Genomic DNA, 15034 nt, shown 5'->3' on the forward strand with positions numbered 1-15034 from the left:
AGATGAAGAGAAAGGGGCCCAGAGAGGGAAGGCATTGGCCCAGGGTCAGCCAGCAAGCAGCCTGGAAGCTGGGGCCCGTGGCCCTTCAGATGCCCTTCTCTCGCCATCTTGCTGGAAGGATCTCCCATTTCCTATCCTTTGGCCCCTTTTCTAATGTAACAAGAGAAATCTTTCTAATGGACAAATCAGTTACTATTCCACTTGCCTAAAACCCTCCCTTACTCCCCCACAGCCCTCAGGTGAAAAGACACCTGTGTGCTTTCCTCCTGCCCTCTTGGGCCTCCTCTCCTGCTCTCTTTCCCCTGACATATTGGTGTCTCACGCTCCTGAACGACCTGTAGCCTCTTAGATGTGCAGCGCTCTCCCCCATCTCTAATCCTTTGCACATCCTGTTCCCTCTGCCTTTAACACTCTTCCTAACCCTGATGCACTTGTCTGCTCTTATTTAGGTTTCACATTAGATCTTGCTTTTTGCAGAAAACCTCCCTGGCCTGCTGGCCTCCAGGGTTTGGGATCCGCACGAGGTTCTCTTGCAGCAACTCTGAACTGTCACGATCCATTTCACTGTCACTTTCTCTTGCTGCCTGAGAGCCTCTAGGATGCTGCTGTCACCTTCATGCCTAACACAGAGCCCAACCCATAGCAACTGGTCAATAAATATTTGTCGTCCAAACAATAATCAGTGTCTGCCCTTCTAAGAATGGCCTTCCCTTCCCCTGATGCAGTTTTTTAAAAGACTTAATTTTTTAGAGCAGTTTTAGGTTCACAATAAAATTGAGAGGCAGGTACAGAGATTGCCCATATATTCACTGCCCCACACATGCACGGTCTCCCCCATTATGAACATCTCCCACCAGATGGTACATTTGTTACCACTGATGAACCGACATGGACATGTCATAATCACCCAAAGTCCTTAGTTGACATTAGGGTTCACTCTTGGTGTTGTATATTCTATGGGTTTGGACAGATGTATAATGACATGCATCCATCATCATAGTATCATCCATAGTATTTTCACTGCCCTAAAATCCTCTGTGCATCCCCATGATGCATTTTAAAGTTTATCATCAAGCATGGCTTTTGCCCACAGGATTCTGGGAACCACAATTTCTGATTCCCCAGTCACACCATGCATATTCATGACTCTGTGTCTTTGCCCATGCTGTTTCCTGTGCCTGGAATGCCCTTCCCCAACAATCCTGTTTATGAAACCCCTACTCATCCTTTAAGACCCATCACTTGGGGAATTCCCTGGTGGTCCAGTGGTTAGGACTCTGCATTTCCACTGCAGGGGGCGCGGGTTTGATCCCTAGTCAGGGAACTAAGATCCCACATGCCATGCGGCGCAGCCAAAAAAAAGACCTATCACTTCTGGGACCTTTTTCCTGACTGACACCCTCCATCCCGGCCAGGTGATCAATTCCCCCTCCCCACCCCCCCCACCATTCTCCAAGGCTTTCCACGTCACGTGATATTGTGATTATATTTTTCTGTATCTGTCTTCTCCACTAGTCTGTGAACCTGCACAGGACCAGCATGTCCTCTCAGTGAGGCAAGACTGGAATACAATTCAAATCTAGAAAACTGAAAATGCATCAGTTGTATTGTACAACAACTGAAGAAAGATTATGCTAACACAGAATTCCCCAAAACACTAGTGCCATAAAAATTCTCCCTGCTGCCCCATCTCCCAACTAATTTTATGGTCAAATAATTTTAGGAAATGATGTAAATATATCTCTCTGGTAGAGATTCACAGTACACACTCATTCCTTAATTTATTTTTTTCATATACAGTTAATGAGCGCCTAGTATGTGCCTGGGTCTGTGCTTGGTGCTGGAGCTACAGCGGTGTGCCAGTTTTTAAGAAAAAATTTTGCTTCCTTTTTCCTGTAACTTTGAACTTTACTGGTTCAGAGGCCTTAGTTCTCAAGGAGAAATGGTCCCACCAAGTGATACAACAATGGTTCGATTGAATTGGAAGTGGAAACAGCCACCTAGCCATTTTGGCACCTTATGCCACTGAAACAACAGGCAAAGTAGGGGAATACGTTTCTGACTGGAGTGAGGGATCTCGATTGCCAGGTGGAAATTGGGTTGCTGTTACTGGGGAAAGGAGACTGTATGGAAAGGAGACTGTATGGAAAGGAGACTGTATGTTGCTGTATGGAACCCAAGGGGGTTCTCTAGGGCACTTCTTAGTACTTCCACTGCCAATAGTAAAAATGAATGCAAAACTAAACCAACCAACGAAACAACCAAAAAAGGCAGGACCAGTAAGGATTCAGACCCCTCAAGAATGAAGGTTTGGGTCGCCCTACCTGTTAAAAAACCAGACCAACTGAAATGCAGGCAGAAAGCAAATGGAACATGGAATTTATAATAGAAAAAGGAATTTATAAGTATTAACTACAGCCTCATGACCAGTTATAGAAAGAGGACTGTATCGACGATACAGCTTTTCTTCCTTGCTTGTATGTTTATGTATAACGGTATCTATCTATCTATCTATCTATCTATCTATCTATCTATCTATCTATCATTTATCTATCTACATATTTGCTTTTATTAACTAATTTTTTTTCTCTTCTTTCCTCTTTTCCCCTTAATATTTTATAGGAAGATTCTTGGCAGTGGCGTGTAGGTTGTAGATTAGGCAGGACTGTCAAGGGATAACATCACTCAAAGATGGATGCAACGTCTATTGGGTTTAAGGTCTCCCCTCTCCGAGGAGGTGGTGAGAGCATCTTTGTATTAGTAGGAAGGATAGTTGCAACTTGTAATACAAAAAAGCATAAACATGTTATCTTTGCAGCAGAGAAGACTGTGTTTGGATGCTGAGCAACAAAAAGCAGTTGATGGGGCCAGTTATGAAGCTACTGACTCTCAACTCCAGACCTACCTTTCTACACTCTGCTTGGCGATGCTGGGACTGGGACCACGTGGAGGATATTTCTCCTTTGCCAGCTGGCCCCCAGTCAGGTGCCTCAAGGCAGACAGAGGGGGAGGGGACACACTCTTTCCTGTTTTGCTTGTTGTTCTGGTCAGTGTCTCAGCAGTGGCCTTTCACTTCCAGTTTCCAGCTTTCCCCACACTCCTAGAATCAGCGTCACTGTGCTGTCTCTCCAGAGGCCCTCCTGGGCAGCGCCCTCTCCTCACAAGTCTGGAATGCAGCTCCTGGTTGGGGGGGCCTCTATCAATCTACATTCTAATAACCCAATCTCTTGCTTTCCCCCGCCAGTTTTGAGGTGGTAGCTGCTTCCTGCAGTTACTTTCTCTGTCACCTCAATGTCTTCCTTTTGATTTTTCAGCTCTCCAATACTTACTTAACCAATTTCCTGATATTAAATTCTTTGTTTTTCTGACTGGACACTGGACAGGTACAAGTGGAGACAAGACAGACAGAGTCCGTGCTCTCAGGGACCTTACCGTCTAGTGGGAGAGGCAGACAGTAAGCAATTCATTACACAAGTGAGTATTTAATTACAGTTAAAATAAGTGCCGGGAAGGAAAACTACAAAGTATACCAGCATATTAAAGGTCCTGAGAAGCCCTTCAGTAAGTAAAACTGTTTAGTATTACTTAACTCAGTATCTCCTTAGTTGATTTGATCAAGAAACTTCATGGAAGCCTATTTATATCCAGCAGAATTAGTGTTCTATATAGTACACTCTGTTAATGGAAGATGAGAAGTCAGAGAAAAGTGCTCAGGGACTTGGAATACAAGCATTTGCCATGTTCCCCTAGGAGCACCCAGTGGGCGAGGGGTATCTCAGCTCCAGGATTCAGCCACAACATCAGCTGACGATTCCCTTTGCGCTTATTCCAGCACCGCAAGGCAACTTTCTGATCATCATTGAATTACTGAGTAAATTTCGCTACAGGAGGTGGAGACCCTCAGCAGCCAACCCAGGCCTTCTGGTCTACCTGGCAGTTTCTTTCTCATTACACAGTAGGGTTTCTTGACCTGGGTCTTTAGGGGAACCATCAACCCCTTAAGACTATATGCAAAATGCGTATGTGTGTGTGTGTGTGTGTGTGTGTGTGCGTGCATGCATATGTGGGCATTTTTCTACGAAGAGGGTCCGTAGTTTTGGTTATTCCTAGTGGGATTATGACTTTAGAAAAGAGAAGGGTTAGGAATCATGGTATTAAAGGAAAATGTTCTTGTTCTTATTTGTACATTGACCTCTTGCAAGTTTGGTCACTGTAAGTGACCTTCTCAGTCTGATCAGCTTGTGTTCACTCACCAAACTGAGGTTCTGGATCCTCCAAGGTACTCCCCAGGCTGAGGGGCCAGCAGTCATCTTGGACCACATGGCATCACTCACTTTCCAGGCCTTTACCTGTGCTGGTTCCTCTGGCTGAAAAACCTCTCCCCACACCTTAGGGTCAACTCCGCATCATTTTTTGGGTCTCAGGTTAGCTATTTCCTTCTTGAATCCGTCTCGGAATTTCCAGTTCTGGATTAGATACCACTTCTTTGTGCTCCCACAGCATCACTCCCACCTCTCTGGGACCCCATTCCCATCTCCACTACCCCCCACCACCATTTAGGGCCATGTTTTCCCCTTTCATTATGCAATTAACTGTTCATAGTACTTGTCTGCTATTTGCCAAACATAAGCTCCACGAGGAAGGGGTTTGTGGCTAGCTTTGGTGCCCAGACCAAGCAGAGTGTCTAGCATACAGCAGGCACTTATTAGCTGCAGGGAAGCATGCAAAGATAAGTACTTGAATCCTTTCAGTGCTACACTTATGTGCTGTCACAGTTAGACCACTAATGTCCTCTGCCCTACTCTGTGACTATGTATAGACTTGTCAGCCATGAGAATTCCAAAGAGTGAAACATTCAGACAATCAATTTTTGTCAATTTTCGGACAATCAATTATTGGCAAAAGCTTGTTTCTCGCTAAATGCATGCATGTGTGTGCACACGTGTGCACAAACCTACATGTGATCAGACGAGATTGGGCACGTTCAGGGTGGTATGGCCATAGACCAAACCTACATGTGATGAGAGAAGAGAAAACATGTGCCACATACCTGCATTTCTCAGAAAGCAATTCTTATAGTCCTTGACAATCCTCGTGGTCGGGTTATAGAAGCCGTCTCCGCAGTCATAACAGCCTGGAGGGATTTTTCTAGGCGGGTCCATGTTGGTGAGTTGAGAGATACCTTGAAAGGATATCATGGATCATTAACTCACCACCAAGGCCAAACCCAGTCCCAACCCAAAGTCCACTTTTGGCTGGTTGCTCATGTGACAATCCGGCCCCATTTCCTGACCACACACTCCCTATCAGGGTACAGAGCAAAAGCACCACAAACAGGGCCCCAGAGGGACTTCCTGAAAATGGCTCCATGAGTAGGGTCTGGGAAACTAAGTTGCTTGCATTCCTTGGCTCATGGCCATGCAACCCTCTGACCTTCACTTCCATCATCACATCTCCTCTCCCTCTGCTTTTATCATCACCTCGTCTTCTCTCACTCTGACCCTCTTGCCTCCCTCTTATAAGGACCCCTGTGATTACACTGGGCCCACCTAGATAATCCAGGATAATCTCCCCACTTCAAGATCCTTGACTTAATCACATCTGCAAAGTCCCTTTTACCATGTAAAGTTAACATATTCATAGGTTCAATGATTAGACGTAGACATCCTCTTATCTTCTTCCCTTGACCCCATCCTCTATTTCTAGAGACACCATGACAAGGGCACAGGTTCTGGAATCAGAGAGATCCTGAGGATGTGTCAGAGTCGGCCACATAGCTAGAAAGGCATGTCTGGGAGAGGAATGGCATTCAAGGTGTGAGCAAAGGCCACAAGACATGAGCCTTCATGCCTCGCTCAGGAAGCCTTGTGGAACAGGGTGTGTGTAAGGAAAACAGCAGGAAAGAAACGGGTCAGGTGGGCAAGGATCAGGTGATGAAGAACCCTGACCAAAACTACCAAAATAGCTGCCAGGCATTGTGCTAAGTGCTTGACTCCTACTATTTCGCTTAATCCTCATAGCAACCCTGTGGCATTTTACAGATAAGAAAACTGAGGCTCAGAAAGGTCAAATAACTTGCCCAAGGTTAGATACTGAGCTCTGCAGCCTATACTTTAAGCTGCTGATATCAGGGGAGGAGAGGGCCTGGGCACCGCCTCCCAGGGCCTCCCAGGACCGGGGACATTGGAACCACCAGGAGGGAAAGAGGAGTTGGTGTACCTTTAAGGTCATAACCCCTGTGTGTTGTCTCTCTTGGACGCTGAGGCCTGAGGAAAGGAGATAAGGTTGGAATAAGTAACTTCTTGGTTTCCTTCTACTAGTGGGTCTGTAATTCCCTGTCCTCTGGACTGAGGTCTGGATGCCTGCCGAGCGCAGCGCCACACTCACAGCTCAGGGTCCCGCACACAGCGGTGCTCTGAGGTTGGCTGACGATGATAAGCAGGTGCGCTATTGGCTGATGGTTACTGAGGGCACACTCCACGCCAAGCGCTTTACAGCCGTTCTCTCCCCGAAGCCTCCTGCCAAAGCCCATCTCATGGATGCCCAGAGAGGAGAAGGGCAGCCTTAACCCTCCCCCCGGCCCTAACAATGCCTGCCACCGAGGCTGAGAGGGGGCTTTTGGAGAGGTGAGCAGAGTGCCCAGGGACTTGGGAAGGAAGTGCGTACTTAGGATAAAGCTGCTGAGCCAGGAGCCGCTGGAGGAGAAGGCGTGGCGGCAGGAAGGTTGTGCGCTGCCTCAAGACTGGCAGAGACGCAGCTTTGGCAAAACCTAAGCTGTGTGAGAGCTGAGGGCCTGAGGCCAGGAGTTCTTTGCCTACAGGCCTCAGCTGGGGTGAAGAGCTCATGACAAAGTCATCGCTAAGCCAGGGGGAGCCATTTACAAGGTTCTCCAGTGGCATCCAGACTGGCAGCTATTTGAAGGCAGAGACTGTGTCCTCGAAGCTCTCTCGGTCCCCCGGGGCCCAGCCAACGTCTGCCACAGAGCAGGTGCTCAGGGACGTGTTCACGTCTGTGAACAGCATTGCTGTAACTACCCTAAGTGCGCCCATCACCTCCTACTGTGATGTCAATATTATTGTCCCTGTTTGGTAGTAACTCTTTATTGAGCACCTCCTACGTGCCAGGCAGCGTGCTAAGCACTGCGGACACGGAGCCTTTGCTCTCAAGGAGCTCACAGTCGGCTCCTCCTGAGAGATGCTCACGACAGAGCTGGGGGAGTGGATCATGGCTGCTCTGTGATTTCTCATGGGGAGCACTTGCCTAGTCTGGGAATTCAGGGAAGGGTCCCAGGAAAGGGGCATTAAGCTAAGACCTGAAGGGTGGGAAGGAGTTATTTGGGTGAAGTGAGAGGGTTAGAGCATTCCAGGCAGAGGGAAAGGCAAGAGCACAGTCTCTTGGAGGAGCAGAGAGAACATACGAGAAGGGTAGGGAGTGAGGGATGAGGCTGGGGACCTCACAAGAGCCAGAGAACGCTGGTCATTTTAAGAGTGTGGAACCTTATCTTCAGGGTAGTGAGGAGGCACTGAAGGGCTGGTGGCAATCAGATTCACAGTTTTCAAAGATGAAAGTGACCACAGAGTGGAGAATGGCCCAGAGGGGGTCAAGCGTGGCTCTCAGGAGATCAGGTAAAGAAGGGCAGAGGATGGAGGTCTGGAATAGGGCAGTGGCAGAGAGGATGAAGAAACTCAACTTGGCACATGGTGGTGCTTGGTAAATATTTGTTTAATGAACAAATGGATATATTTTAGAGGCAGAACCCGTAGGACTAGGTGATGGATTGCACACGGCGGTAGGAGGAGGCAGGATTAGGCTTATCTCGGCAGGCGGCGGGGGGGGGGGGGAGTGACAGTCTCTGGGGGAGCAATCCTTGGGGGAGAGGGGGAGGGGGGCTGGTGAGGAAGGTAATGAACTCAGTGCAAATTGAGGGACAACCAAACGTAGGTGTTGGGGAAGCTGGATGCAGGAATCTGAGACTCAGGGATTTTGATTTCAATTAAATGAAGGCTTAAAAGTGAATCAACTTGTAGGAAGAAGGCACAGAATGATGACAGAAGAGGGCCTAAGCCAGAGAGCCGTGGGGAAGCCCAAAATTAATAATTAAGGGGAGGAGGAGCTGCAAAAGAGACGGGATAGAAAGAAAGTGGGAGAGTGAGGTGTCAGGAAAGCAAAGGGAGAGAAGGAGTCTCACTGGGTCCACTATCTGATCCAGGTCACAAAGCCAGGGTTTGCACTGACTGACTCCGACCCGGAGTGCTTTCTGGAGGTTTCTGTCCTCAGGGAGGTTGAGCTGCCCAGGCTCATCCAGCTACTGGGGGGCAATGCTAGGACTCCAACCCTGACCTTCCAGCTCTCTGCTCTATCAACTACACCACATTATCTCATGTTAGGATTTTTTTTTTTTTTACAGTTTGCAATGTCATTTTCCCACATTTGGATATGTTGTCTGGGCTGTGCTGAAATCTAGCCTCTTGAGGTTCAGCTGACCTCACACGAGTCTCACACACACAGGATGAGCCCCTTAAGCTGCCAGAATCCAGACTCTAGCCCCGATGTCGCCCTCTGTGATGGAACTCGATTTTTGCAGGGACATAGCGTGATGCAGGGGACCTCAGAGAGGAAGACATGGGCTCCCGTGGGAGCTCTGCCACTGGACACGTGTTTGGACTACGTGGCCTCAGCTTCCTCCTCTGTGACATGGGACTAGGAAGGCAGACACGGCAGGGTCATCTGGAGATTCTGTGAGACAGGGATCATAGAGGGCCTCACCCGGCACCCGATACACAGAGCACACGCTCCATCGGTGCTGTTCCACGTCGGTGCTACAGCCGATCCAATGAATAACAGCAGCTGAGAGGTACTGTGCACCTACTGCGCGTGCAAGACGCTGCTGTGAACACTTTACACGAGTGATCTTATTTACGAGACACGTGGGGTAAATGATGCTATTGTCCCATTTTGCAGGGGAAAAACTGAGGCACAGAAAGGTGGAGGCACTGCCCTTGGTCCCCGGCTGGTACAGGGGAGCTGAGATTTGAGGACTGGCCTTTCTGATTCTAGAACCTGGCGCGTCTGCATTCTGCGACCCTGCTCCATACTACTCTCCTTTGGGTGGGTTACTTCAATGGGCCACAGCCCATTTATTTAGAACCGTTTTTCACCTTCCTCTCCGTTTGGGTGTGAAGGGAAAGAAGGGTGCCTGGGTACCTGCAGGCTTCAAGCCATAGCAGATCTCAGTGTAAAACCTCCGATCGTAGCTGTCACAGTAATGCCAGTTCTCAGCATCATACTGCAGCCCGTCTGAGAAGGTGTACGTGCCCTGGAAGATAAGGAGCACACACACAGGTCTGAGGAACCCACAGCCCACTTGCCAAGAAGGACGAAAGTCAAGGGAAGGGGTGGCTTTTTCATTGCCATAGAAAAGAAGTGATAACTATCACAGCTATTACGGCTGCGGTGATTAGGAGGAGTGGTTATGAAGTCCTGGCACCCAAAATATGCAACTCACTGTGTGACCTTGGGCAGATGACCTATCCTCGGTAGCCCTCGGTTTCCTCCTTCGTCCAATTGGAAAATAATGCTGTATATTTAATAGGATTGATTCCATGAGAGTCAGTGAGATAGTACATGAAAAGCATTTAACATAGGGCTGGCACATAGTAGACAGTCAATAAATGTTACTATTATTCTTTTATTATTATCATGGCTTGAAAGTTCAGAGCCCTCAGTCATGGCTCTTTGTCCAAACATGTACATTCAGCTTTTGCTGCCTTGGTGCTAAAGGAAGCCTCAGGATGTAGACATCGCATTGGCCTGGGCATCAGGAAACATGGGTGGAAATTCCAATACTATTAATTCACTGGGTGACCTTGGGTAAGTCACATCCCCTTCCTGGGGCTTAGATTCTGCAAGCTGTAAAGCGAGGAGTGTTTCTTAACCTTTTTTTAGGTCATGAGCCAGCCCCTGTACATACCCGTAATCCCATGAAAGTTATAGATCCTTTCCCTGGAGAAACTATAGTCACATGTACACAGAAGCTTTTTGTATATAAATTGGGAGATTTCATTGACTCCCTGAATTCTACTTGTGGCCCACAAATCCCAGGCTAAGAACTCCTGACTTAGATGATTTCTCATGATAGTAATGGTGGAGTTAACACTTATTGAGTGCCTACTGTGTGCCAGGTACTGAGCACAGTGCTCACATATATTGCCTCATTTATTCTCATAACCATCCTAGGAGATGCCTAGTACTCTCGTGGCCGGTGGAATCATGGTCCCCCAAAGATGTCCACGTCTAATCATTGAACCTATGAATGTGTTAACTTTACATGGCAAAAGAGACTTTGCAGATGTGATTAAGTCAACGATATTGAAGTGGGGAGATTATCCTGGATTATCTAGGTGGGCCCAGTATAATCACAGGGGTCCTTATAAGAGGGAGGCAAGAGGGTCAGAGTGAGAGAAGATGAGGTGATGATAAAAGCAGAGGGAGAGGAGATGTGATGATGGAAGTGAAGGTCAGAGGGATGCATGGCCATGAGCCAAGGAATGCAGGCAACTTCTAGAAGCTGGAAAAGGCAAGGAAGTGGATCCTCCCACAGAGCCTCCAGAAGGAATGCAGCCCTGCTGACCTATTGTAGACTTCTGATGTCCAGAACCATAAGATAATAAGTTTCTGTTGTCTGAAGGCACTGAGTTTATAGTAATTTGTTACAGCAGCAATATGATACTAATACAACCATTGTCCCAGTTGATAGACAAGAAACATGAGTCTCAGAAAGGGGAGGTCATGGGCCCAAGGTCACACAGTTGGTGGCATAATAGGATTCAAACTCATCATGGCCTGTCCAGGGGCCCTTCTGGATCCAGAGGGAGAGGATTCCAGAGCCCTGGAGATCAAGAGGAGGGAGAAGAGGGCAGCAGAGGGGGAGGGCAGGGTGTGTGTCAGGGGGGCTCTTCCTGTCTGAGGCGTTCCCCTCTGCAGACTCCCTCCCCAGCTGATTACCTTTACAACCAATCCTTCCTCCCAAATGGCATCGTATCGGCTCCCACTGGGGAAGTACAAGGTTCCTTGGCCATGAAACATGCCGTCCTTCATTTCCCCAACATATTTTGTTTCGGTAGGGAGGATGTATTCGGCTTCACCCTCCATCCTGTAAGGACAAAGGGAAGTCACTGAGCCCTCATGGCAGCTGGAGCATCAGAGCTGGCGGGTGCAGGAGAGCCAGCAGGAACCTCAGGGTCCTCGGACGTTATTGTCCCAGCAATATTCTGTTCAGAAACAAAATGTTTGTTTCCCTCAAAGCTCAAAAGTAAGAGGGGCTGTGTGTTGAAGGGGATGCAGGGTTTGGTCTATTTGTTCTCCCTCTCTCTCAGGTAGGGACTGTCCTGGAGTTCACACTGCCCCTGGAAGCCCCCTTTGGGAGGCCCAGAGAGGGGAACAATGCGTCCAAAGCCACACAGTAAGCACTGTGAAGCAGAGATGGGGGCCAGGTTTCCTGGTAGCTGATGCTGGGTCTTCCCCGTCCCCCACAACCAGCTTACCCCTGCCCATTGCGCCATAAGTAGGAAACTGGGAAAAGTATGAAATTTAGATAGGAAACAGGAATTTGAATCCTACTTCACCATGCCCTAGATGTATCATCTTGGAGACTTTCCTAAACCTCTCTGTTTTCCTTCCTTCCTTTGTTCCTTCCTTTTTTCCAAGAAATATTTACAGAACACCTGCTATATGCCAGGTGCCTTGCTGAGTCCAGTCTGTTGGATACAATACTACAGACACAACAGTGATCAAGGTAGATGCAGTCCTTGTCCTCGGGGGGCTCACAGTTCAGTGGGGGACACAGTTTAGCAATTATATAACGCGTGGTCAGTGCCATGCAGGAGAAGACAGGCCCCTACCTGAGCACGGGGCAGGGAACCAGCTGGACCATTTACTTCACGTGTGAAATGGCTGAGATTAATGCCCAAGATTAACCCAGATACTGGTAACAGCTTTCCTAGTAAAGGGCCTGACATATAGTGAGTGCTTAAGAAATATGCTTTCATTCATTCCTTCATTCCTTCTCCATTCTTCCCCACTAGCTGGAATTTACCTCTCCTAACTCTGAACTTCTTTTTGGTTTTGTTTGTACCTCCGTTGGACGCCTTGCACTTTCTGCCTTGCATCGTAATTGTATACCTCATCTCCCCTATTTAATCAAAGCTTCTTGAGAGGAAGACCTTGGTATCCTCAGCTCCTAGAATCATGTTTCTTCTTCTTTTTTTTTTTAAACATTTTTATTGGCGTATAATTGCTTTACAATGGTGTGTTAGTTTCTGATGTTTCTTCTTAAGTAGGTGCTTGTGAACATCTACTAAGTAAGGAACGAAGGAAACAGAAGGGCCAGTGGACTTCCTGAGTGGATGACAGAAGTTGCCGCTGTGACAGAGGCCCCGAGCAGGAGAGCGCTGTGGTTAAGGCACAGCTTCTGAGCCGGGCAGGCCTGGAGTCCAGACCTGGCTCCACCTCTCCATGCCTGTGTGACCTTGTGTGACCTCCACCTTTCTAAGCCTGAGTTTCTCATCTGTAAAATAGGGATAATGATGACACCCCTGCAAAGTTGTTGCGTTAATGGCTATGAAACTATAATAGAATGCCTGACGTATAGAAGAGCTTAAAAACTATTTTGCTTTTACTTTGCTGCAAGACACAGAAGGAAAGAGAACTCCTCTTCTTCTTTTTTATTTCTTTAAATTTTTTTTTTTGGCTGCATTGGGTCTTAGTTGTGGCACGTGGGATCTTCGTTGAGGCATGCGAGATCTTTCGTTACTAGCGCGTGGGCTTCTCTCTAGTTGTGGTGTGCAGGCTCCAGGGCGTGTGGGCTCTGTAGTTGTGGCACCCGGTTCCAGAGTGCGTGGGCTCTGTAGTTTGCACCGCGCAGGCTCTCTAGTTGAGGCGTGCAGCTCAGTAGTTGTGGCAAGCGGGCTTAGTTGCCCCGCGGCACGTGGGATCTTAGTTCCCTGACCAGGAATTGAACCCACGTCCCCTGCATTGTAAGGCGATTCTTTACCACTGGACCACCAGGGAAGTCCCTCCTCTTCTTCTTTCCTCTACCTCTTTGCTTGAGATCACATCTGTCATTTCTAAACATAGTCTCCATCTAAACACTTCTGTGAGATTTGGCAACTCCCCCTTTTTTTTTTTTTTTTTTACTGCGAATTGGACACTATTATTCATACCATCTACAGACATCTCCAGCCCACCCCAAACAGAACTCATCCTCTCCTCCGCCAAAGCAGCTGAATCCTCCAGGTTCAAAGCCTGGAGGTGGGCTCTGGGCTGGGATTGGAAGCAGTCTCTGAGTGGGACCAGGAGCCAATCAGTTGCCAAGTCCTGGCAATGAAATCGCCCAACTTCTACATTTTTCTCTTTCCTGCAGCCCCACTGCCTCTGCCTTGGCCCAGAGACCTGGTGCCTCTTACCGAGACAGTGGCAATGGGCTCTGACCTGATCTCCCCACCTCCACTTTGCCTCCCTCCGTCCCTCTTTCCATCCTTCCCTTCCTCCTCTCCCTCTCCTTCCCTTCCGTTTTTTCTTTTATTCATTCAAGGTGGAAAGCCTTCATTTTATATATGTATTTTTTTGGCCGTACCATGCAGCATGTGGGATCTTAGTTGCCCCACCAGGGATCGAACCCACGCCCCCTGCATGGGAGTGTGGAGTCTTAACCACTGGACCACCAGGGAAGTCCTGAAATGCCTTCATTTTAAATTCAAAGTAAATTAGAAAGAACAAAGAGAGCTACTTTATAATGAAGACATCAATCCTTAACAAGGATATGATGACCATATCTCAAATATTATTCATTCATTCATTCTCTTATTCATTCATGTGGCTAACATTAACTGAGTGTGTGCCAGACAGATGTACTATGAGGAGGGATACAGAGATGAAATAAATTAGATTTCCTAATGCCCAGCACTACCAAGGGTCTAACAGTGGCTCTTCCCACAGAATTGTGCATGGTATTCAAATCTCTCTACGTAAGAGCACAGACCCCCTGTCTAGCTTGGGCTCCCACTCTCCTCCAGGCACATTCTACACTCCAACCAAACTGAACTGCCTGCTCTTTCCCTTATAAGCCCTCTGAGCTACTGTTCATGCTATTCCCTTTGCCTGGAAACATTCTTCACCTTGCATCTCCACCCACCTAGATCCTACCCAACTTTCAGGGCCCATTTCAAATATTGTCTCCTCCATGAAGTCTTCCAGGACTGCTCCAACTAGATGCATCCTCTACAGGGGCTCAGCAGCAGGGGTCTATAGTAGAAAGCACATGGGCTCTGAAGTCAGATCTGGTTTTCATCTCTGCTCTGCCAAATGCCAACAAGGTGACTTTGAGCACATTACATAATTACCTTCTGCCTCACTTTTCCCATCCGTATAATGGGGATGATTATATCTATCTCTTAGGGTTGCTATGAGGAGGGAAATATTCAAGCAAAGCCACTATCTGAAATTATCTTCTCATATATCTGTTTGTTGGCAGTATACCAACTAGACGATAAGCTTCACAAGAGCAAGGATCTTCACATTTTTAATATTCTTATCCCTATATCTAAGACTGGCATTTAGCAAACACACACATATACGGGTATCCATGGAATGGATGTATCTCAGCTCTGCTGTTTATTAGATATGCGTCCTTGAGCAAGTTACTTCACTTCTCTGGATCTTATTTTCCTAAACTGTAAAATGGGAATAAACATTCCTACCTGAAAGGGTTGTCCTGAAGTTTAAAAGGGATAAAGTTTGTGAACGTGTCTGGTACAAAGTCCTTTGCAGAGGCAAAAAGACTGCCGGCTTTTCCCAGTCACGGATGTTCAAGACATAGTGAATCAAACGAGGTCCTTACCTCCCATCTACAAATTCCCCAATATATTGGCTTCCCGTGTACTCCATGGCGCCTGCCTCTAGTTTCCAGCCGTTGGGAGACCAGAGTCGCAGTGTATCCCGCCTCACTATGACAACCAGGAGGGATAGGCGGAACCGA

At 47.7% G+C, this 15034-nt stretch overlaps 1 protein-coding gene across 1 annotated transcript in view; it reads right to left on the minus strand.

The window, feature by feature from the left end:
• Nucleotides 1-14970, minus strand: part of MORN5 (MORN repeat containing 5) — a 33583-nt gene extending 18613 nt beyond the window's left edge. The window contains exons 1-4 of the mRNA XM_061200990.1: nucleotides 14897-14970; nucleotides 11005-11152; nucleotides 9205-9316; nucleotides 5051-5182 (exon numbers count right to left, since the gene is read on the minus strand). Coding sequence (XP_061056973.1) covers nucleotides 5051-5182; nucleotides 9205-9316; nucleotides 11005-11152; nucleotides 14897-14943 — 439 coding nt within the window. The 5' untranslated portion in view covers nucleotides 14944-14970. The remainder of the gene's footprint in view (nucleotides 1-5050; nucleotides 5183-9204; nucleotides 9317-11004; nucleotides 11153-14896) is intronic.
• Between the last annotated feature and the right edge of the window lie 64 nt (nucleotides 14971-15034).

Source organism: Eubalaena glacialis, chromosome 9 (genome assembly GCF_028564815.1).
Source record: "Eubalaena glacialis isolate mEubGla1 chromosome 9, mEubGla1.1.hap2.+ XY, whole genome shotgun sequence".
NCBI lineage: Eukaryota > Metazoa > Chordata > Mammalia > Artiodactyla > Balaenidae > Eubalaena > Eubalaena glacialis.